Genomic DNA, 25925 nt, shown 5'->3' on the forward strand with positions numbered 1-25925 from the left:
TGATTATAAAGACGATCCAACATATTTATGATTATTTATGATGAAATTCCTAAATTATAACACGTTTTATGTTACATGTCTGATAGCTAGGCAGTGCATATCTTGTCATAATTATTACAGTATTACTGTAGTTAGGCCTAAATTGTAAAGGTCATACAAACTCAAACAAAAAAAAAATTGTAAAGTGCTTGTATATTTAATTAAATATTTTCTATTTCAAGCTATTTCGCCAGATCATAAACATGATATTTAACATGTTTAATTAAATTTCTAAAATATCACCTGTTTTATGCTGAGTCTAATAGGCAGGCAATGCATTGTAACTGTAGTTTGTCAATCAATATTATGACTAAATACCCAAATCTTGTATTAAAATTACATATTATTTTTCAATTTTAATTACATTTTTTATTATTATTTTTAAAATTTTTTATCTATAGGAACAATGGGGCCTGAAGAAAGGCCAGCAGAGGTCCTTCTACATCAAGGGACTCTGTACTGTCTGCATACAGATCTTACAGTAAAACCACACTTCGATCAAATTAGCATATCCAATGGGATGGCATGGAGTCTGGATCATAAAACACTGTACTATATCGACACACTTTTGGAATACGTTGATGCGTTGGACTATGATAAAGAAACTGGTGAAATTAGTAAGTTGGCATAGATATCACTGGTAGTGGTGTTTCGATCAACAGATAATGTTGTTGGTCAGTTATGGAAGAGCAGCGACTGAATACTGGTAGTATTATTTTAAAGGCAGTGTTTATTTAGCCGGTACTTCTTTCACAAAGCATTTTTGTAATGATTAGTGAGGGCGCACTCAAACCCCAACCTTGAGGATAGACAAATTTAAGTTTCAGCTGGCAAAATAAACACTTTGTATTTTAAATTATGAAACTTTGATCAGTATATTATATTATAATTGTGTTTGTGAACCCTGACCATAACCACACTTATTTATCTTTGTATTTGATAGGGCCAAAAAAAAATAGTTTGTTTGCTCTTCTTTTTTTTTAAATGATAAATAGAGGCAGGTGGAAAAAGTTTTTTTATTTATTTAGTTTTTTAAAATACTCATCAGATAGAATAAAAATAACCCACAGAGCGTAGAATGCCAATATCTTACATCAGACAACAACTTTAGACTAATTTGTAGGGCATCTGGCAAAAAATAAAGATAAACTCACTCACATTTTTTAAAATTTGTGACGAAAAAAAACTAAAGAAAAACCTTTTTTTTAAGTTCTTTGTTTTTCCACCCCTTTTTTTTTCATTGAGTTAGGGGCTGGTGGAGGAGGATAAACAAACAATTTTTTTTTTGGCCTAGTAAATCAGTCAATCAATAAAACACATTTAAAAATAATGTATGTAATTTAACCAATTTGTTTTTGTTGTATTTATCAGAAAATCGACGTCATATAATTCATGCACCTGTTGAAGAAGGGTTACTGGATGGGATGTGCATTGACGCAGAGGGAATGTTGTGGATTGCTATGTTCCAAAAGTCTCGGGTTAATCGGTATAACCCGAACACAGGTAAATAAAAAGCAATAGAACATGATGAGATTACTTGTGTTCTCATAAAAAGCGAGCCCATCTCTGCGTAAATCAAAACGTTAAGACGCATTCACGATGTGTTTTTGTCAGCAAAGGTTTGAGGACGTGGTCCAAATGCAGAGGATGAAGTAAATTACCTTTTCGGGTACGTGTCTATTAAAATTTGTTTACCTCAACCTTGTGTGGCAGAGGTGGGTGTGGACCCCTTGTCAGGAACCTTGAACTCGTCGTGGAAAACCTCTGGCGCCACCAATCAACTGTACACTTGGTCATGACCTGGCCTAAGCACAAGGGCTGACCGAGTCGAAAGGCTGGGTGGTTAAGGCGAGGGTGTTCAAGGCGAGGGTGTTCGTAGTGGGTAGTAGGTTTGAGTGGGGCTCACCTACTTATGGTTCTGTTGGTTGAACTCGGATGAAGACAGCATCTTTCAACATAAAAAAGGGGATTACCCTGTGTAGTGGTTCAAATCGTCCCTTGTTGTACAGACTAGAGCAACTGGCACCAGTTTATCGGGTAGCTCAGACACAAAGTCACAATAGGAGAAGAGGAAGTTATGGTATGAGCTAATACACGCATCAAGCACTTTAATATTATTATTATTATTATTACCACAAGGCCAATATTAACATTTCCTTCACAATGCATCAACACTTTTAAATAATAATAATAATGTTATATTTATATAGTGCATATTGCACATTGCCCCTAAATAATAACAATAAAATAAAATAAAAATAATCATAATAACAATAATAACAATGAGACTAAACTACTCCTATTCCTTAAACTAATTAACGGTTGGCCGTTGGCTTCGAGGAGCTCATCCGCCATTTGTTCAGCTATTGGTTTTTCTTGCTGCTGGGTGACCATAAACACCTTCCCCTCAGCAGCCACAGAGACATAATATTTGAGAGGGTTGTCAGTTTAGTCGCCAACGCTTCGACTGGATCGAGTTTAATGTCGTACCCAGGACGTCCCTAACTACCTTAAGCTAGGCTTAAGTACTCTTAAATACATTATATTACTTAACACAGTTAGTTAAACTATCCCCCACCGGACACCATCCCGGTACTTAGCAGTTTCGGTGCCATTTTAGAATTCAGTAAATAAACTACAATACAAACATTGGTAAAGAAAATAAAAGGAGGTCAGCGAGAAAAGGAATGGTGAGGAGAGTGAACAAAAAAAAATAGTCAACTGACTTTTGTTAGTATTGTGGTGCACTCTTTATTTGTGACGAAACTTCCTCTTCCAACTAGGTGAAAAACTACAGACTATCATGTTTCCCGCAACTAACATAACATCGTGCTGCTTCGGCGGGCCCAACTATGATGTGCTTTACGTCACCGCCTCCGCCGAGGGACTCACTGATGGTGAGCTGAAGGAACAGCCCCTTGCTGGATCCGTTTTTAAAGTCACCGGCCTTGGAGTTCGAGGTTTACCAGCTAATGTGTTCGGCTGACGTGTATTTGAATGTAGCAATCCTTTTAATTTCATTTACACACATGAAGATTGCTTTTAAACTCAGGAAATTATTCTTTACAATTTCACAATAAAATATTTCAAAAAATATTAATAACTAAATTTTAATTGTTGGTATATATTCTCAATCATTTCTATTGATTACAGCTATACCTTGATAGGTATTCTGTTTCACCAAACTTTTATCATTAGGAGACTTGGGCCAAGTTTCACTTATTATCCGAAAGCAGAGTTAGTTATTTTTGGTTGCAGAAAAAATTCCAGACTTTCAGATAAATAATCAGAGACCAGCCCGGGTGTGTAAAAATTTGTTTCATTTTACGTCAAATGGACAATTAATAAAATGACAAATGATGGTTATGATTAGGAAAGAATTGTGGAGTGCTTTATTATTAATAAGTGGGGAAAAGGCAAAATTAGACAACACATTAAAAATGTAATAACATGCTGACAGTTCTGCCTATGTTAGCTAGACCAACTGTGAATGTACAGCAAACAAGGCTAACATTCATTTTATTCTCCATCTACTAAATGGATACAAGATTCTAAACAAAATACTGGATGTTTGCATGATAACCATAAAAATTGGGAGATAATTTTAAAACTGTTTATCAGAAAATGTTTGAAATGCTGATGGCTGTAATATAGCCAGGGGTCCCATACGTTGGAAGAAATCCCTTCCTGGAGATCTGGGTAAACTTTCTTAAGTAGTAAAAACATGCAAATTTAATTATTTTTTGGGAGACTTTAGACCTCCTGTATAGCACTATTTTGCTGTTGAATGAAGCCTCTATAAATAAGATTTGATGAGTTTTAATAGCTGAGAATGAAATAAATCAAGAAAGAAATGGAATCATTTTCATAATGTTTAGATTTATTGTTAAATGTCCATTATATGCACATGGAAATGAGTTGCAAATGAATTACATCTATGAACAGGCATTAAAACATTACAATGAACAATTTAATTGGTCAGTACAGAAATGAAAATGTTAAAAACAGTATATATATAAATTATGAATAAATATGATAAAAAAAAAAAAAAAAAAAAATCAATACTGTACATTGTTTTCTTATTCGGTGGTTTGTGTAACCTTTCTCATTTAAAAAAATCAGTCCAGAATTTAATGTAAGTATTTCATTCCCAAAGACACAATAACAATGGGATAAAGTAAGTGATTATTAATTAATCATTTTAGAAACATTTCAGATATGGTATTTTGAAAATACATTATACCATCATGTTTCGTGGTGAAACATATGGTACTGTAATAATAAAATAATAAATATGGATTAAATGGATTTACAGAGCGCATAATATAAAAAGCCTCCGTAGGCCAGACCTATAAAATCATCATCTAGAATACTGCAAGTGGCATTGTGGTTTAAAAAATAAAAGTAAAACAAAATTTTGGTGATTATAATAGCAATAATTACAGTAATCACGATGTTAAATCATAACATCATATAAAATTGGTAAATAAACTAATATAATGCAAGCTTTTTGTGTTTTTAGTGCATTTTGATGGTAAATTATTAGGTTTTAAAATGCCTATTCCAGAAAGCCTATTCTAAACCTTTAAGATTATGATGCCATTCAGAGGGCGCCACCTGGTGTTGCGATGACACGACTGTGGTACTCTATAATAAACCAATGTATTACACCATGAAGCTATCAACACACATCATGGTCGGTGGGGGAACCATAATTTCATTATTCTCTCTTAGTTAAGATTAACATGTACTTATGACATTCAAGTTTTGTGGGTTACACTAAAAAAAAACGCCAACCGTATTCCGTTTATTTCACTGGGTAATCGCGCTGAGCATTCAGCTGGTGGTCGACCGTTTGAGCAAGTTTCAGCTCACGGTAAATACGTGTAACGAAACTACTCCGGAAGTAAATTTCAACTTATCCCATGGTCAACAACCCATTCTTTGTTTACTTGCTACTGCTGCTATAACCGGCCCATGTACACACACCGCGGCACGGTGGAACGATAATGTAGCTCAATATTTAACTTATAATGGCTGCTTTAAAATCTGTATGTATGCTAGTTTATTTCTCAGAATAATGGTAAATCTACAAATCGATTGCGTAGCTATGCTACTAAATTTAGATTTCATCATGCATGTGTGAGGAGGCGAAGGAGAGCTGCAACCACGCCTGGGCGGTAACCTATTGATTTTCGCGCTGGGCTGTGGACAAAACATTTTGAAAAACAATTAAGGTTGATTTATCGTCATTCCATACACGGTATTCTACCCAGAAATTTGGTGGTCAAAATTTTCGCGGATAATCCAGATGGACTAGTGTCCGAGCAGTTTTAGAAAGTGTGTACCAGTGAATTAACTGGTAAATTGCACGGATATTTTTTCGCTCGAACGGGCCCTATGTGATGCCATTTGCTGTAAACATCATGCAAGTGAAATAAAACTGAGATTGCCAAGGGGTCTAAAAAGTCTGACTGGGCTTTTGAGCCAATGGCCGCTTTACATCCTCTGGTCAGGTTTCCATAGTCATACTGCTGGTTGGGGTCGAGGGATATCCAATTTTATAATTGTGGATGGTTACAAAATTATGCTTTTAAACCACAATTTTACAATTATAATAATAAAAAATTATCTTGCAATTTTCAGGCCAAGCTGGATGTAACATTGCCAGTCTACTTGAGAAAGCGAATGGATCATTCATGAAACGTAGTATGCGAGTAAAATGTATTTATCACTTATATTAGATAACAAAAAAACAAAACAAAAATTGAGATAATTATACACATTTGAATCCTGGGGAATACCATTCCAAAACAAGCATCCTTGGCCAAAAAAAAAAAAAAAAAAAATAAGAAAGCTGACTTTAATGCATTCATATTTTCCACAAATTATTCATTTACTTACTGGAATCTACTGCTAAAATTATGAATAAAAGTTACGGATTCTCTGTACTAAAGTATACAATACTGCCGCATTCTTTTGTTAATTACTCTTACTTTATAGCGACAGTATTTTGGGATGTCATGTGCCTCAAATTATAACCTGAAACCACAAAAACTTTTGATGGATCAGAAACTTAATATTTTCAGTCTGAAGACCGGGTCCATGCCCTGCTTGTATCACAACTGGATGGCAAAATAAATTGAGTTTCCAAACTAATAACTTTTGCTCAGAAAACTTCCCCCACTCCCTGACTTCAGTTCTACGGTCTATTACTTTATTTTACTATGCTTAGTTACGGTGCTTTACAAAGATTCTAAATCCCCTCTCCACTTCTTCCCCAGTATAAAAAAAATCTTGTAATTTGAAACAATTACAATATGATTCATTTCCCAAGCCATCTATACAACAAGAAATGCAATTAGGGGAATGATGTTTAATTATACTATTAATTCTTCACTCTTTTTAATCAGCAGAAAATGTACAATAAAACAGTTTATATACAGACTAAGTCCATAAATAATAAAATATGTTACGGCTATGATTGTACTGAATAAATGAGCAGACTGCCTATAAAATATCTGTATATCGTCATCTTACATTTTATGATAAACATTGCTAGCCCAGCCTCTTTCCAAGTTAACACAATTCACTACGACCCCCCCCCCCCTCAGATTGGGAGGGGATTATCTACCTTACAGCCCATTCCTTTAGCACAGTGCCATCAAACAGTAGGTTTTTGGTTGGATAGGAAACTGTAGGGGAGTTGAAGGCTGATGAGATGGTGCCTGCAACACTAGAGTCTAGTGGTAGGTCTGGAATCACAGGTAAATCCTATAAATAAATGGAAATAATCACATTTACATAATAATAGATAATTACACATCACATAATTATGACAATGACAATATGCAATTGGAATAACTAAGTCTGTGCAACAGGACATAGGGCTTATCATTGATATTATAATAAAGTAAAAATAGAAATTGAGTATCAAAATTATATGGTAAACAACTTAACTATAATGAAACATGAACTAGGGCTTCAGTGAGTGAAGTGGAGAGTTCTAAATATTGTGCTATATCTATTGCAGCAGTTATCATTCACTGCTCGGTTAGTTTTACCACTTTTCGCAGTGAAAAATCCAAGTGCAGACAGCGGTCTCAGTAAAATCTTCCCTTTTTAACTTTAGTGCAATTGAACCATTAAAATGATGTTTCTATTAAATCAAATGGGTTTACTATTAGTATGACAATTTAAAGAATATTTTGCTGCTAGACAACTGACATTATTAATAATTTAAACCCAAGTTGTTGAAATTATTACCTGTTTCTCTGCGATAAAATTTAATAGCTGTATGGACAAGCGACGACTTGATTGAAGTAATTCTGATAAACTATATAAGAAATAAAGGGATTAATAACGGCATAGAGGTATTACCTCCATGGCAATAGCGACATTTAATAGAATTAATTTTATTTATGTAATAAAACAATGGTCTATTATTAAATTAAACTGATAATATGATAATCATTAGATATATAGACACATTCTTTAAATCACTGAAAGATGAAAAATGTGTCTTTTGATTAATTTACACACAGTGTTTCAGCACCATAGCTCAGTTTTCTGTTGGTTGTATTGGATATCTGAATATTTTGGATAGTTAATGTTATTTCATCGTATATATTTGAATGCACTAATTTGTTGTGTGGTGTGGTAATAGATGCATACACTCCATAGTGTTATTAAACAAGTAGAACTCTGACTAGGCGACAAAGCAATGTGTTGTGTATGTGTACCATCCAAGATGGCCGCTGTAGGAAAGTGCCACTTTCAGGCTTAGTATACATATTACAACAATAAACAAGCCCTTTGACTATTATTTCATTAACCATTATTATTAATAATATTAATAAATTATTGAACTATCATAGCCAGAAAGAGGCCAAGAGGAATACCATAATCTGATTTAAAAATAGAGTACTGAGGAATGAAAATTGAAATTGTGTATGTTACACCCATACACCGTAATGCTCGAGTTTCAACATACTGTACGGGTAACTTAGCTGTACTAAACTAAGTGTAAACTGAGGGCGCCATTGAAAACATGATGCTTAGGCGCATTGTGATTTACTAAATCTACAGCAGCCATCTTGGATGTTAGACACACACAGATCTGCGTAATTTAAACACTGAATATACATTCAGTCAGCACTCTAGTATTGTTATTATAACTCTGATACAATCTCAATCCTAGCCATACCTATCTTTGTGGCAAAGCTTGTTGTCGGCCATCTTGCGACAGACTTCCTGATTAACGGCATCATCAAACAAAGGAACACCAAAAAACAGATCGAGTAAAACCCACTCGGATTCCTCAGTTTCGTTGTCACAGCAACCACCTTCAACGTCCAACGACAGCTTCTCCCGCGATGCCAGGGACGTGTTTGAACTTGACTGGTCCAGATCTTTGGCCGCGTCTGTCAATTCCTGCATGACACGTACATCGCTGCTACTGCTGTTTGTTGAGCTGCGGGACGAAGTTTTATTGGGCATCTTACGGCGTTGTTTCAACATCACTTTTCCGGTATTTAGAAGCGTTATGTAACCACAGGAGTGCTTCAGATCAAGTAGGTTTGATGCCTTGCTGATTGCACTGTGAACGTGCATACACTCCTTCCCAAATTCACCTACAAATAAAAAAATTAGCAAATTGTTAGTTTAGTTTACATTAAAAAAAGAAAAAAACAATGTAGTTTGTACAGCCACATTAAAACTTAAGTACCAGAAGTCTTTAACAATCTATTTAAAAAAAACCCTTAAATTACACAAATTAAATACCTCACTTAAAGGATCAAATAATTTATTAGATTATAATGCTTTCATTCTGTTTTTAATTATTATTTTTTTTATATATATGGAAAAATTTATACATGTGGAACTTTACAAACACAATGAATATGATTTATCATCGACAATATGTGCTTTCAAATGTTAAAGAATCAAGTTCAAATTTCAAGGATACAATTTCAGTGTGATTTTTTTGGAATATGTATCTTGTCTGCTTTTTGTGTATCGTTTTTATGTAGGCCTATGTATTTTATGACTGATTACGAATAAATTCAAACAATCAATCAATCAATCAAACCTACATACCATCAGCATAATAATGACAGTGAGTATAATAAAAGTATACAAGAATATTCTGCATAATCACTTTAACAGAATTTCACAACATAAGCTACAATAAGGCAACATATGAAAATAAAGTGTTTATAATACCGTAATATAGAAAATACATACCTTGCTTTGAGTCGGCTGGCAGGGGGAAAGGTATACAAGTGGTCTCCCCATCTGTCAACCAGCCTTGAGCCTAGAATTTGTAAAATGAAATTGATGAAAATTCTGGCAACTAAACTAAGTGTAAACTGAGGGCGCCATTGAAAACATGATGCTTAGGTGCATTTTGATTTACTAAATCTACAGCAGCCATCTTGGATGGTAGACACACACAGATCTGCGTAATTTAAACACTGAATATACATTCAGTCAGCACTCTAGTATTGTTATTATAACTCTATGATACAATCTCAATCCTAGCCATACCCATCTTTATACCAACAGAATATGTTTAATAAATAACATTAAATACAATTAAAATATACAATTCAGATTATGCAGTTGAACTTGCATAAGTGGGATCGAAAGTGGGAAAATGGCATTGAAAAATTGATTGACATGATAAATTTTGACTTACAGATCGTTAAATAATGGAAAACCAAACAATTTAGCACATAAAACATAGAAATTATTTGAGTTCGGTAAAGTCAAGAAGGCAAGTTTAACTCTATTTCAGTTCTTACAAAAAGCATACATAAATAATATAAAATACGATAATGAAATTACAAAATGAGTCATGTATTATCAAGTATTGGATTCTACCATTATCACATACAACCCACCTGGATAAGTACAGCGGAATGAGAAAGGGCGTCATTGATTGTTAGTAGAGCGTTGGAGGTTGCTACCACTCCAGGGTCATGACCCCATGTGGTGATCAGTAACCGGTCATACTCCTAGATAAAATTAAATGAATAATTACGTAACAGGATGGGAAGACGGGGTGGACAGTGGTTTTGTGCTCATCAGAGCATGAAGACAACATTAGCAAATGCTTGAAAGATCAAGAAATTGAAGGAAAATAGCTGGTAGTCATTTAGATGTTTTTTCACATTGGAAATTCCAAGTTTTGCAACCAATTATTGGATTGACTTTGCCAGGTTGAAGTTAAATTTAAACTTAACTGCTGAAGAAACGTTTCCCTGAACAAAAATATTATTATGGTAATCTATAGAAACGGTGTCTATCTCTAAATGGACAAAAGGATAGCAATGTTATCAGGCAAATTGTTCACTAATGATAAATAACAAGATGGAGAATGCTTTTGCAAGGTAAAAGTAAAAGGAAGAAGGATTGCATATACTTGAAATGGATCTTTAAATATTGAAGTTAGGTTATTAAGCTTTGTAAATTTGTCAGGACTTTTGCCGCAAATGAAATGAAGGTGAATTGAACGTGTATAATAATAAATAATACAGTATAATCTATGCATTGAGGGATATTCAGCAAATTTTTATCACTGGAGTAGTGTTTTCCATGTTATGTCTTCTCGGAAGGCTTTGTGCTCTACTTGTGTTGGGGCTAGACCTAGCCCGAAGGTAGACAAGAATCCGGAATGCCCTTTGGGCCGGTCAGGGGTTGCAGTGCGAGGTGTGTCTGCATTGGCCTGATGTCAAGTGTCAGGATCAGACAACCTAACCCCAGATGCCTTCTGTATCCATTTCTAGGACCGTGCCCCCACAGGGTCCATCCCAGTCTCGGGTCCTCGTATCTCAGTCCCCTCGGATTGTAACCTGATGGCCTAATCTCACGAGCCTCCCTTGTGGGGTTTGCCGCTGCCGACATTCATATCCTGGTTCGGTTCACCATCTAAGCAATCGGACTAAGGCCCTGTATGCAAAGCTGCACCCTGGGCATTTTCTGCAGCTTTTCCGGTCCCGGAGGCACAGTTTTAATTGTTTATGTAGTAACTAAACCTTTCACCAAAAAACTCCCAATTATTTTCAGGAAGACTTAAGACTTCTACAGGAGTGTAGCTACAGGTAACATTATTACAACCTACCTGGAACATTTGAGGTAAACACCTTAATCTTGAGCCCTTGACAAGAAGTAGAGTTAAAGGTCCACTACCAATGTTACAATACAGGAACAGCTTGAACCACACAGAATTTACCTATAAATGAGATCAAGATATTAGTCTCAGTATAAGAGTTTGTATAGTCATTGAACCAAACATGTTTTTCAGTGTAAATAAAATGTCCATATCACTCTAATGGAATGATAACTATACCAATTTCAATTTTAATCAAAACTGAAAACACAGTGTTAATTTTAAAATGTCTAGCATAATAATCTTGTGACAGGTGTAAGAGGACTGTAAATGAAACAAGCCAAACCAGACATTCCTTGCAAAATGTGTTTCTAAGACCATGTCCAAAACAGGTTGGAATGTCAAAATTCTCAAAATCTATTATATTGCACTAAAATAACCTTTATATAGCTATAAAGTACATCATGCTATGCTATTATTTCCCCCATTTGCGATGTTAAAACAATGTTTTTTTTAACGATTTGTTGATGGTCTCTGCCTAAGAAATGACTGAAATCGTAAACTTTGAAAGCTGATTTATCAAATACTGTTTTTTAAACAGCTGTATATCTAAAATCTTGCAACTTCATAGCAATATGTGAGATTTAAATTATTCCTTTGCTATTTTATAACATGGGAGTTGCCAAAACTAATGATGGGCTACAGCCCGGTTATTCTACCTTTTTAAGCTGGTGGCCAGTTTCAATTTTTTTTAGATCAGCAGCGGGCCGACATAATTGTGAACTTCCAAATTTGTTCAATGAGAGCCCCACCCATTCCCTTTTATAGGCCTATAATGTAAAGGCCTATAAATGTATATAAGAAGTCTGGCAACTTTCAGTCGATAATAATTACATTGACCTCTAAACCAAATTATGGGTTGCAACCAAAAGTTGGGTCGTGAAATGGTTCCCATTTTTTAACCCTTTTTAATGTTCTGGCAAGCTGCTTGGATGTTTGTTTGGAAGTTTGTCCAAAAGTTTGGGAACTGCTTCTCTAAACTTCAAGCCACACTGTATTGTTTCTTACCTCTGGTATTGCAGGTCCTATATGTTGCGGAGTGCAACTGCTTACCGGACGGATCTCATTGCTGAGTGGTGCCATGGATACCAGTAATCTAACCAATAAGAATAGAGACTAGAAATTGCAAATTGCAAGTGAAGTGCTGCGAAGTACAACTGCATATAAATGTTCTTCGAACAAAATTATTTATGCGAGTCAAGTGAAAATAATGAATAATAAAACTATAACAAATAATATGAGACACGACCCATTGTCTATATTAGAACACTTCTCATTGAGTAACAAAGTCGTAATTTTTCAATTTTTCATTCATGCTGTAGGAAGTGTACATTTTTTTATGGGGCAAGTTTCCAAGGGCGGGTTTTCTAGGGGCGAGTTGACTGCCAAAGAGTGTTGCCAAAGTGCGAGCCAGCGTGTTATTTGATCACAAGTGCGAGACATATCACAAGTGTGAGCCAGCGAGCCATGACGTCACGACAATAGATAGAGACGTTAACCAGTTGTGCGAGGTATCGGCTGAGATTTGTCGAGTACAATTCAAAAAACAACTATAGGTCTAATAATGAATTATTGTGATGTTAAATAGACAATATTAGCTATCAAAGAGCGACGTTGTTTTTCATTGGGACCTTCGTCCCTTCAAGGCTAGGCCTATACCATCCTAGCTAGTCTAGGCCTAGAGTAGGATAAGGCTAGCGCGACATGCTGACGTTGGTACGAGTAGGTTAGTCTACAAACGTCGCCTAAAGTAATTGATTTTACCCGGCAGAACGAAAGAAGGAAACTCAGCTTTTCAGTCGTTTTAGCCACTCGTTTTTTGACAAACAATGACCTTTCAGAGGTCAAATTGCTGTGTAGAATATGAATTGGCTGCTTCGCAGCAATCATAGATCAATCATCTTCATTTTTATAATAATTTTTGTTTTCATCAATCATTATCACAGATCCTTGCCATGGTAAATTATCAGTGGCAGATCCAGTAACTCAAAATAGAGAGGCCCAAGGAGGGACTTCCATAAATGGAGGGTCTACACGCCACCAACAATTTATGATTATGGGGACCACCTCTAGATGTTCTGAAATTACACTCTCAGCAGGGTGGCTGCCCCCACCCCTTGAATCCCTCACTGATTATCATACCATTACCATCACCAACACTACCACAAACCCATCATCATCAAAACTGCACAACTTACTCATAATTCTTCTGCAGTACTCTTGAGCAAGTAGCCGGCTCTAGGCCCAGCAAACTCTCACACCTTAGCAGATCGATGCCTAGTCCTGTTGGGTACATCCTGTCTCTTATACACATCTAGATGTGTATAAGAGACAGCCGCAACATATAGGACCTGCAATACCAGAGGTAAGAAACAATACAGTGTGGCTTGAAGTTTAGAGAAGCAGTTCCCAAACTTTTGGACAAACTTCCAAACAAACATCCAAGCAGCTTGCCAGAACATTAAAAAGGGTTAAGTTTATTGTGTTTCTTTGGCCGATATTGGCTCTTGGTGGCTCTTGCAGCAAATAAAATGAATTGAGAACTTGATTGAACTGAAATTGAACATAATGGTACAGTACTGCTGTTTTGTCTACAATGATCATCAACTTCATATTTCAATCATCATTCAAATAATCTGAGTAAAGCTATATTTTAGTAGTAAATCTCTATGAGACATTTAAATAAGAAAAAGGGTAAGAAAAATATATAGGGTATCTATCGAGAACCAGACCGGTAGGTCAATAACACCCGCAGTTTTTGTCAGCTTCCACCTCCGAGTTACTATATAAAAAGAAAAAAGTGGTACCTCTACAATTCTGTTGATAGTTAATTATGGTATTAAACAACATAATATATTTGATGTCCACTCACCTGATTCATCTACACTGGCTGTATCTGATGCAGTGGTAGAGTTCTCAGCAGAGGGAGGCTTGTCATTAATCCCAGCAGTCCAGTCTATCAACAGAAGATCATCATGTACTGTGGGCCTGAATTATATTTAAAAAAACACACACATATGAAACATTTAATGAAGACACTGAATGAAAAGTGCAAGTAAGCAAATTAAATACAAATTATATTGTTTAGTCACTATATTACAGTACCTCAACACAGGCAGTTCTTTAAAAAAAAAACAGAAACTATAAAATATAAAGAAGAGACAGTACCAAAAAGCTCTCAATTCAAAAATTAAACTGGAAATCCTTATCATTACTTTGACCACCGCATATTATTTCTAAAGGGTAAAACTTACTTCTTGTTAGCCATGGCATTCAAAGGTTCGTTCCATGATGGGTGTAGGCTATCAGGGTCCGTTTCTTTCCCTTTCTTTTTGGCAAACCCAAGACGGCAGTACATGGACACAGCATTCTTCACCAGCCTTAGATCAATCTCCAACACGTTGGCAAGCTGTTCATACAATTAAAATAAATGTTACTATGGTTGGCGTAAGATATGCGTAAATAACCATCATTCAGCAACGCAAAAAAACAGTTCTATCAGCTTTTATTGTAATAATCTACAACATTCTTAGGAAGCTTGTAATGTTTTCCCCACAGCAAATCACTTAGGGATAGGTATAATTTTTGCAATCAAATAGTTTGTGTTGTAACTGCTTGCCTACAATTGGGACAAAAGAAAATGTTGTGTCATCAGAGAGCTGTATGTAGGTTTTCTGTGGATGTTACCACCTTTACCTAATGTATTTGGAGCACAATATTGTGTCTGATCATATTTTGAATAAAGCTGACAGAACTATACTGAAATGAACAATAGTAATCTTTAAACATTGCCCAATAGTTATACAGGGACAGGTGTAGAAAGCATGTGTAGTGCAGCAGTTGTTGTCATAACCAGTGAAGGTAAAATGTAAATTTAGAGAGAAATATGTAACATACACGTTTCTTTATTCTGGAAGTACCGCAAGGTTTGGATTCTGGAAGTACCGCAAGGTTTGCTCAGAGAGATTAAAGCATGAATTAGGGATTAAAGGTAGGAAAACATAGTTTGTATTATGAACAATGAGTCAAGAAAAATTTATTGACAGCTACGTCATATTGGGCCCAGAATTGAGCAGTATGGCTGATAACGGAAAGATGATTGACTTACCTCATCTGTAGCTACCAGTCGAAGAGGAGCACATTATTAACAAGGATTTAGCAAAGCGACCATATTTCAGGATATTAATTTATCAAAAATTAGGAAAAAATGCTCATATCGTATATCTAATTTGAGTAAATGCACCAAGAGTAATGGAAACATGGGATGTCATTCTAGGAAAAAAAATGGTAGTAATACTAATTAGTACCCCAATTAAAAAAAATCTCATGGGTGTATTGAAAGGAAAAAAGGGTGTAGAGCTTGTATGAGAGATCTTGACAAGACTGAACCAAGTATGTCAGTGTCAGATGATAAAGACAGGGTGATTCAAGCCAAGGACAAACCAGCTAGAATATTTTTCAGTCTGCACAAGAACTGCACCAGTTCAGAAAATTGCATATGCCAAGAAGAACTATCTGCAATCAGGACACCCAAATATAACACCAGAAAGTAACAATCTTTGCGTATTGGTAACTGAAATTGACAAGAAATGGTCCAACACAAACAATTCTCCATAAAAATGGCCCTGACACTGCATTATTGTGTTTTCAACAGATATAACACCTCAAAAGTATTATGATGATGTAATACAGCTGATGGATGAATGCTTTAAAATGTCTCCGCCAGGAACTTTATGGCATCCATGAACCTATAGATAAGTTTCCAAGCTACTTCTTTATGCCTTTCTGCAAAGAAAATCACAAGGAGCTGCCCCAGGTCATCATAAACAACTTTGACCTACTAGGAGAGTAAATTCTCACTTTGAGTTCGTTGCTATTGCAGCTGTCAAATCTGTTCTAGAAGACGAAGCCGAAATAAAAGGTCGTTTCAACCACCTGACACAGCGCAACGTGCTGAGTGGTTACTGAGAGGTACTGTTACTGCTTCCTGTGCTGAATAGGCACTTTGAGATGGGCATAATATAGCAATTATATATTACAAGTCATTCTTTTTTCAAATTTAGGATTCGAGTAGCAATACTACTTACCTCAGCTACTGTTGTATGCTCATCAATCGACACAAATATCTTGTAAAGGAGAGTTTCAAAATAGTCCCCTTGGACGCGGTTCATTACAAAACCTTCCAGTGGTGGTACTACAAAAAACCAACAAATATTAATGTTATAAAAATTAGGGTATAGCTAATAACTGTTTTTAAAGCATACTATGTGTAATTATTAATTACTAGGTGTAATTTTTGCCCTACCTGATGTGGAAATGTACCGAATACTCTGTACATTTGAAAACAACTGCAAAAAAAAAACGCAAGTTGTTCTCGGGTGGGACTCGAACACACGATCTCCAGATCACTAGCCTGGCATCATACCTCTAGACCACCGAGCTTGCGCCTGATGGCCAGGGTTGAATTCGAGTCCAAGTAAGCAGCGGGTACTGCAGTGTTGATAGTAATTGTTATGGTCGTGATGGAATAAAAGACAATAAATGGATTTGCGTTAGGAGAAACATGTATAGGTGTAATTTTTTTTTTTTTTTGCCCTACCTGAAATTACACCTATACATGTTTCTCCTGACGCAAATCCAGTTATTGTCTATTATTCCATCACGACAATAACAATTACTATCTACATTTAAAATGTCTACAGATCTGTCAAGATTATCAAATTATCTTTGACAAAAACTGCTGTATGCCCATATGAGGCCTGCCATCCCGAAACCAGTGTGCTGTAGCTAAATGTTAAATTTAGTATTAGCTTAAGAATGTGGCGTGGCAGTATTGTATGCTTCATTACAGAGAAGCTGTTAAACTTTTACTCATAATAATGTGGAGAATGTAAATAATATTAAAATTTTAATTTTCTTGTTTTAGTTTTGACCGATTCTGGTTTTAGCAAGGCGAACCCCATATAGCCATGATGTGCCTATTATGGTAATGATGTGCCTATTATGGTAATGATGTAATGTCATCATATTTAAGCATGTCACATTTTGCAAATAAAATTGGATAGTGGGGATAGGGCTTTAGGAAAATGCCATGTGGAAGTGTGTGACACTCTGCAGTAGGGCTTTTGGCTTTCAAGTTGTGAGTTGAATTTAGATGCAAACTGCTTGAAAACTTACCAACTATGCAATCGTCATCTTCAATCGGAACATCCATGTATATCAAACCTCTCCTATATAATTCTGGAAATGTAAACAAATCAAGTGATTAAACTAAGTATATTGATAACAATAGCATTTATTTATTTGTGTTCTCTGTCCTTCAGAAGTGAGGAAACTTACTTTGTACTAAATAATAATCAAGTTCTCCAGTCTTCATTGGTCCAACATCAATCACTTTGTCAATAATGTCTTTTTCTCCAATGGAAACTGACTATGAAATAGAAAAAGATCAAAACGATCACATCAGTAGGATGTTGTAAGGAACAGTGGCATGTTCAGGAATATTGACACTGAGGGAGCGGACTGACGGGAGGATTGTGGACGAAGCTTCTGTGTGGAGATGCTATTGCTTCACAAAATAAGGTGATATCAGGTGCTTTTCAAATACTTGAGAGTAATTATTTGTTTTTTCTGTATGTTTTCAAGTCTGTTATAAAGGATATGCAACCCATGGCCCTGTAGCAGGGGCGGATTTGGGGGGGGGCAGCCCGGCCCCGGCACCTCTTTTGAGAGGTAAAAAAAAAAATGTTGTCTTGATCGGCACAAATTTCGCCCCCTCGTTCCCTCCTTTTGGACATCTCTGGATCCGCCCCTGCTGTAGTACATACACCAGCGGTAACCAATGTGTCCCGAATCCCAAATCATTCTTACCTTGATGTCCTCTTCTGTAATGTACCCAACCTGTGATATCCACCAGTGTTCAATTGGAAAAGAGTCAATTGGTGAAACTGGTAACAAGTCTTTAATGGGCTTCTTGCGGAAGAATTTCTGAGAAAAGAAACTTAAGAGTACTTGAATATGAAGTACAAATGTGAAAGGAGGTCCACTGGCTCAAGCACAGAGCACTAAAATGGCACTAGGAAGGTTACGGAGTCAATTCCTGATGCAGCCCATGTTTTTATTCACTCTAGGCAAATGTATGTATTGTTGGATATATGCAAGTTAATGTATGTTTGTACGGTGGACAGAAACATCAGGAATGAGCATGTGCAAGCATCAGTGCGACCTGGAGGTTGACGAAGGTGAAGCAAACCTAATGAAATTTACTCATTGTCTACTTTTGTTCCTTGCACCAACACTGAACTACTGGATACACCATTTTCCTAGCAGCGAACACACTTGTTATTATATTAATTTTTATTAGAACACACTTGTACAATATTAATCTTTATTAGAGTTTAGAGAAGTTTCAATTTTGAAATTGCGTTGAGCAGTAGATGAAGAACTCTTAAAGTCAGAGGTTTGGAATCAAGGTTCAACAATCTGCCTGAGTCTCTGGTTTTTCTCCTTTCTCTTCACCTAGGTATATAAATCAATATATTCATAGAATTAAACGTTCTGTCCTCATTATCAAATTTTCTCGGACAATAAAATGGTGCATGATGTGCCTACTTTATGGTCCTGATGATATATTTGTCACAATTTCATAGTCTGCATGACGGCTTAAGAAAAATGTATGTATTTGGTCTACAAGAGGGGGAGCATATTCATACTAGCAGCAAAGGTAGCTGCATGTTGTGTGTTAATGAATACACTAATGTGAAGCAGGTTACTGTATTTAGGAAATTCTCAGAAATTTCAAACATAATTATTGAGTTTGTATCAACACAACTTCTATAAATACTAATAGTGAACTTGATTTTAATATTTATCAAGTGTGATTAAACTGAAATAAAAATATAAAATGAAACAGGAAATTGATTTGAACCTATCATCACAATGACAAAATGGACTCTGAGCGAGAGCGTGTGCCTGATGCCCGACATAGTTTTTTTTTGGCTACTTTTAACTCATCCACACTTTCTGTGTTGGCAGTTCACACGAATAACTGTAAAAGTAAAAGATTGTTGACTTTTTAGTTCTTTCCATGACAGGTCTTATCAAGCACTATTCTTTTTATCTTACCATATGACCCATCCCATTATTCCTCCAACCAAATTTTCTCATTACAACTTTAAAGTGAGACAATTGAATAGCTAATTGTCTACAGCCCCTCTGGAGATGTAGACACAAAAAACTATGCAGAGAAAAAAGTGTTACCAAACATTAACTATATCATACCTTAGAATAATTTCATTAGGTTTCCAAATAGTGAAGAAGGTAAATCCATATATTGACACCAATAATGTATACGTACTTGCAACGTTTCAATCTACTACCAGTAGAACTTCATCAGGCACTCCAGGTGCTGGGCTAGATGTTTGCCCTCTATCCGCTCTCCCATGGGACATCGGATAGATGGCGTTACATAAGACCTAGTAACGCCACACAAAACAACTAGCCCCAGCAACCGTCATTGTCTGATGAAGTTCTACTACCTTCTTATGTCATAGTGTACCTGGCTATGTGAACCATATGTGAATTGTGTAAATTTACCATTAAAGATTGAAATGGCTACTGTAGACATACATATAAGTTCAATATTTAATATTATGAGGTGTAAAACTAAAATACATGGTATGGTATTATGGGAAAGCAGTGACTTCTACTGCCATACAGTATTAGATGGTTTGGACTACCTCCCGACTCAAAGTGGAGGGAGGTAGTGCCAATTAAAATTATCCACTACTTCACCTTAAAATATGGTTTACTTGTATATTACCATACTGTTTTAATGTTAAGATAAACCAAAACAAACTATTTGTAATATAATATGCACAATGCACGGCAAGCAAAGACAGAAATGGAAGAATGATTGACATGCATGTTGAGAAAAAGTGTTAATTTAATCTGTTAAGCTCTGCCCTGGTTATCAAATTCCCGTATTATAATAATGCACCTATATGTGGCAAAGACCAGAGAAACCAGTCACTCCCCTGCAAAAAAAAAATGATTTTTATTTATTAAATACAGGATTAAACAGTTAATAATGTAAGTTATAAATCGGTGAAATAATCATTTAAATCTGACATTTCGTTATGAAGTTATAGGAGTTTAAACATACATCTGTTTAAGAAACAGTACTTTGATAAATCAGCCTTCAGAATTTATAATTTCAGGGATTTCTCATGCAGAGACCATCACCAAATTGTTGTTTTAACATTGAAGATGGGGGAAATAACAACATACATGATTGATGTATAGATATATAATAAAGGTTAGTTTAGTGCAATAAAATAGATTTTAAAAATGCTGACATTCCAACATGTTTTGTCTACTATCTCTTGAAACACCATTTGTGAAGACTGGGTTGGCTTGCCTTTGCCACACATGGTCATGTTGTCAAATCAATTTAGTCTGAACAGGGCCTTAAGTTAGGCACTAAGTTTGAATAAATTGTGTGCCATCAGCAATGTAGCTTCCTCTGTATTCATACATACTGTATTACAGGGGTCGATCCAGAGTCCATAGGGGGAGGGGAGGGGTGTGGAAATGAGGTCGATCGACATAACAATACCCTAGGGGGTCTGAGGCATACCTCCACGAAATTTCTAGGTTGCAGACGCCCGAAAAATAACTTCTGAGGACTTTTGGGCAATCAATTTTTTCTTTTTTTCTTTTGTTTTTGGACTTTTAAAAAGGGGGGATGTGGTGGTGCACGGGACACCCATCCCCTCTAAATCGCCCCTGTATTATCTGTTTAATGTTAAGTAGCCCACAAATTATCAGTTGAAAGTCCAGAATATTGATAAATAAATGTCTACTTTAGTACTTGTTTCATTTACTTAATCAAGAGACCATACTGTATAATGTATGTTGACCAAAAACTAAACACTACGGCTACAGAAAAAAATTACTGTAGAAAGAAAGAAAGCGAGTGTCGAGACTAGAGTGAGAAAAAAGCTAGGACTAAAGCTACAGTATAGATGCAAATGTGTTAACTTACTTGAATACTACCAGGGCGATTGAGTGTGGGCTAGTAGAAGTTTAAAATAAACAAAACAAATTGCAATGAATAAATTAAGAAAACACTAATAAGTGGTTAGTGAAATGAAAATAATGGAGAAATAAAAATGAGACAATGAAATGGTTTGCAAAATGAATGAAAATAAAAGCGAAGTTACTTCATCTAACTTTTTGGTGACATGAGAGAGTATTATTAATGGTACTGTCGTTCACAAGCAGTTAGTAGAGACTATGTTTCCTTATACAGCTGGTAACCAGCTAAATTTGGATTTTTATGTCTGAAGCTAATCAAATGATTGATAAGGCCTATGTGAAAACTAGTTGATTACGCGCAGATGGATCGACTGTAGTTGAATGTACTACATTATGGCTTCCAGTTGATGTTCATTACTACAATTATGATACAATAGAATTGTATATTCATTTAGTCCTGCATAAACCTTCATTCACAAACTAACCCCAAATTACTTAAAAATACAATAATGTATAGGCCTATGTATGTGTATGTCCCTTTAACAGGGTATATTGATAAGTTAAAAATTAATTATTACGTCCATTCTCAGAGAAATGCATATAAACCAATCAGAGGTCTAAATATTATATCATCTCTTAATGACCCAATCAAATATGCGACCTTTCACAAACTTTGAAAGTAGCAATTTGATTTATTCATTCGATTTATAGTTTTCACGGTGCAGTGTACGATATTGAATAAAGATTTGATCCAGTACGAAACCTCACGTTACTATGTTCAGTGTAGCTCTGCACTTTGTGCTGCAACACGTCTCCTCCCACACATGCACATGTTTGCATATGTTTTAACATCGTTGTTTTTGCGCAACCTTCACTACAACATCCGAAGGTTGGGGCTTAGCAGAAAGATTCACTAAAATGTTCCGAGGGAGATGTGTCAAGAATGTGGATATTAGAGTTTGGTATAGGCCTTTAAATTGAAGAAAATGATGATGGCAATTTTCCACCCATTCACACATCAGCACAATTTACCAAAGACTGCTACCACACTTCACCAACAACAGAAGAGCAGAAAAATGTGAAAAACGGGGAAGAAAAGCAAAATTTAATTGACTATTTATCAAATATTTTTTTAAAAACATGTAACCAGCTAAATTTGGACAGCCGATGTCTGAAGCTAATCAAATTATTACGCACATGTTGATGATCAACAGATGAAGCAACGGGCAGTTACATATACTACATTTTGGCTGCCAGATGCTGTTGTATGAGTAAATGTTCATCACAACAGTTACGATAGAATAACTGTATATTAATTCAGTCGTGCTGCTGCAGTTTAATCAAACTGGTATCAAGAAGATAAGACGTTCATCGAGGATCTAAATTTGGCCAGGAAATTTGGCTAGCAGTTGCTTGAATAAGGTAAGACGCCTTACAGTAAATGAACACTTCCTTGTATGTGTTTTAATAATGTACAATATAATGTACCATTCTAGCAGAAAACAATTCTAACAAAGATGATAAAAAAAAAACCAAAAATAATATTAATATTATGTAATGCTGGTAATCATTTTTAGTATAGATTTCTAATACATACATATTTCTCTCATTAAGATAATACCCCATTTTTACTCTCGTTCCTAGCTCTGGGAAGCATGGTGTAAGCTACAAAGCATGCATTTTCCTCGAAAGTATGGAAAAAAATATGTCTAGTGGGGCTAAAGCAATGGCAGATACCATTATTCTATACATCTTTTGCTGAGTACTTTTTGGAATACATGGTAGTTGCTTACAGCAGGACCCTCACAAACCATCATTGGTCAAAATTTTTAAGAGATGAATCTGATTGGTTAATTTATTGAAACTGTCTGCTTCTTTAAGTCTTACCCGAGATGATCTGCATTGATTCATGATATCAATGTACTGGTTCCTTCCAATTCCAAGAAGACGCAAACCTGATAATGAAAAATTCTATTATCAAACAACTAAACATTTTTTTTAAAGTATTTCAGACAATGATAGGCTACAAACTGCATAACTTGTGCATAGTTGCACAAATACAGTAGTACTCCTAATGAATTATTTAACACTTTTGAAACATACAAAATTACATGATTACCATACAAAACTCAAAACAAATTCATACAAAACAGTTATTTTTTCAAATAAATACTACACAAATTGCAACTCTATAATATGCAATGGAGGTAACTGTCCTAGATTTTGTGTAGTACTATAATTTACAAAATGTTATTTTACGATGCAACGTAAATAAAAAGAATTACAGTACAGTAGACACTCAGTCAAATGACTGGTATTGGTAAACTTACAGTCAGCAGCAGTAAAATTGGGTAACGAATCATAGCTCCGCTCTCCCGACATGGTGTCATGCATCATCCGATGGTAGTAGGTGAAAGGGGTAATACGTAGCCCTTTCACCATTATGTCTGACAGGTGGTAAGGGTACAGCATCAGGTGTTCATTACTGTATTTTAAGAGCTCCTCATAATATTTCTTTTCATCTTTTCTCACCTGCTTCACTAGAAGAATTTAAGTTTATGAAGTGTTGGAAGTTTTTGATATTTAAAAGTTCATCCATAAACATCAAAATGGCAACAAACAACATCCATCCTCTATTAACCTGCTGACTGCAGCATAATACAGATTTTGCAGGTTGGTGATAATTGGTCTGTACACCAACACACAATTTTCTTAATTTTCTTTCTGATAAATATACAGAGATTATTAACAAGCAAATGAGCTTTGAGGCATGTACTGCAGGAACATAGGCTTACATATTTCTTCAGAAAAAAGGTACACAAAAACAATTGTATCAGGATGCAATAATCTTTATGGTTCAACACACACAGACTGGTCACTATCAGATTAGCCATGATACTAAATATCATCACCACAATCTATGAACATAAAAAACTTCCTAAAATCTTGATGACAACATTGATAATATTAAAAGGTATGAAGTTTGAAATGACAAAAACATGATGACAAATAGTAATATTTGGATACACAGTACAGGTTTTTATACAGTAGCCTATTGAGAGACCTACTATCCAGTTTTCTCTACTTAAATCATCTTACCTAAGTTACCACGATAACGAAGCTGGTTCTTGATACTAAAATTGACAACTTGCTTTTCATATTCTTTACTTGAATTCCCCAGAATCTGAAAATCAAAGACTTATTCATTGACATCACTATTATTGGCAATAAATTTATAGTATATTTCTCCTGCTGACAGTAACTTGGTTAACAACTGTTGTTAACCAAGTTATAAGCCTACTCTAAAATTATAATACTTGGCCTATAGTACCTTATTCTGCCGTTCAGTTTTAAAGGTCTAGGTGTTACCGTTTAAATTCACACTAGTAAGAGTACGGCTAAAGCAAATTCCATGGTGGGTAGACATCTGACATTGATCAAGAAATGTCTCTATCTTTTTCTAGAACTTAATTTGACTGATAATGGTCAAATACATACAGCTGTTTCACAAACTATGGGTCGATGGGATAATTCATGGGTCAAAAGAGGATCGCCGAAACATTTTTGAGGGTGGCGAGACTGAATCAGATTTGCTGGGCTTATGAATATAAATCAAGCCTGAAACAGACATTGAAATGTATGGTATGTACTGATAAATATAATGATAATTACATGGAAAAATAAATATGGAAATACTATATATTTTCTTTATTATCATTCATCACCATAGTATATTTTCGTTTATTTTTATGTAAATAAACATGGTCAGAAGAAGTGTGTACGAGTTGGCATGTGTATGAGTTAACTGACCAAAAGTGCGTAAATCAAGAAAAAAAAATTATTTGATTAAATTTAGCATAACTCCGTAAATATTCAACCAATTTTTGTCATCTAAACAGTACTGTAATTTAGGCCTACACACATCAATGTGTTCTTTCCATTTAAATGATGTTATTGTTAAACTAGGCCTAGGCTAGGCGTCTAGGCCTACTACTGTAGGCACTAGGCCTAGGCCTATCTATATTTGAAGTCAATTAAGAATATAATTTTCTGTGTGCTCCTTTCTAGAGGCCTACTAGGCCTAGTAGATGGTACAAAGTACTAGGCCCTAGTGGTCTTACCTAAAAAAGCTCCTATCTAGGCCTAGCCCCTAGATAGACTACCTACCTAGGCCTAGATAGGCAGGGAGTCTAGGCCTAAGCCTATGTCCTCTCTTAGGTAGGCCTAGCCTAGACCCGGCTTAGTCACCCCTAGCCTACCTAGCTACCTAGACTTAGGCCTACTAGACTAGGCCTAGGAGAGGCTAGGCTAGGCCATGATGATGGGGATGATGGCTTGCTTGTCGAGCGTTTAATGATAATTATGCCTACCTGCTTAACATTTGCTGGAAGCTTGGGATATTGATAACTATTTCTAATACAGTTTTCGACCTCTGTATTCATTTCCGCAGATTGAAGGAAAGTCAAAAACTAAGCAGCATATAAACTGGAAAATCTCAGCAGACCGATCATGTCAACTAGACTATTCCATCCAGCAGGCACTTTTTTTTTCTCCGAGGGGAGCACTTTTTCCTGAAGCTCAAATCCGGGATTCTAAATGACGTCACTACGCTTATGCACGATTTACGCCGATGTGTTTTATTTTATTATTTTGCTTTATTTATGCTTACTCGAGC

General features: G+C 35.6%; 2 protein-coding genes across 2 annotated transcripts in view; one reads left to right on the forward strand and one right to left on the reverse strand.

The window, feature by feature from the left end:
- The window catches only part of LOC117110866 (regucalcin-like), an 8177-nt gene extending 4107 nt beyond the window's left edge, over window positions 1–4070 (forward strand). The window contains exons 3-5 of the mRNA XM_033253699.1: window positions 441–656; window positions 1411–1542; window positions 2823–4070. Of these exons, the coding sequence (XP_033109590.1) occupies window positions 441–656; window positions 1411–1542; window positions 2823–3025 (551 nt within the window). The 3' untranslated portion in view covers window positions 3026–4070. The remainder of the gene's footprint in view (window positions 1–440; window positions 657–1410; window positions 1543–2822) is intronic.
- Window positions 4071–6355: 2285 nt separating this feature from the next.
- LOC117110864 (protein FAM91A1-like) lies at window positions 6356–25812 on the reverse strand. Its single transcript, XM_033253695.1, has 18 exons — window positions 25621–25812; window positions 24350–24434; window positions 23581–23790; window positions 23138–23205; window positions 18083–18199; window positions 17552–17642; window positions 17390–17452; window positions 16300–16406; window positions 14467–14621; window positions 14081–14200; window positions 13411–13515; window positions 12221–12308; window positions 11165–11275; window positions 9945–10058; window positions 9286–9355; window positions 8246–8672; window positions 7306–7375; window positions 6356–6813 (listed from the first exon to the last, which is right to left on the reverse strand). Exons 1-18 carry the CDS (start codon window positions 25690–25692, stop codon window positions 6670–6672), a joined length of 2217 nt encoding a protein of 738 aa, XP_033109586.1. The 5' UTR covers window positions 25693–25812; the 3' UTR covers window positions 6356–6669.
- Window positions 25813–25925: the final 113 nt, after the last annotated feature.

This window comes from Anneissia japonica, unplaced genomic scaffold (genome assembly GCF_011630105.1).
Source record: "Anneissia japonica isolate Jap-2015-1 unplaced genomic scaffold, ASM1163010v1 scaffold287856_len476331_cov182, whole genome shotgun sequence".
Taxonomy (NCBI): domain Eukaryota; kingdom Metazoa; phylum Echinodermata; class Crinoidea; order Comatulida; family Comatulidae; genus Anneissia; species Anneissia japonica.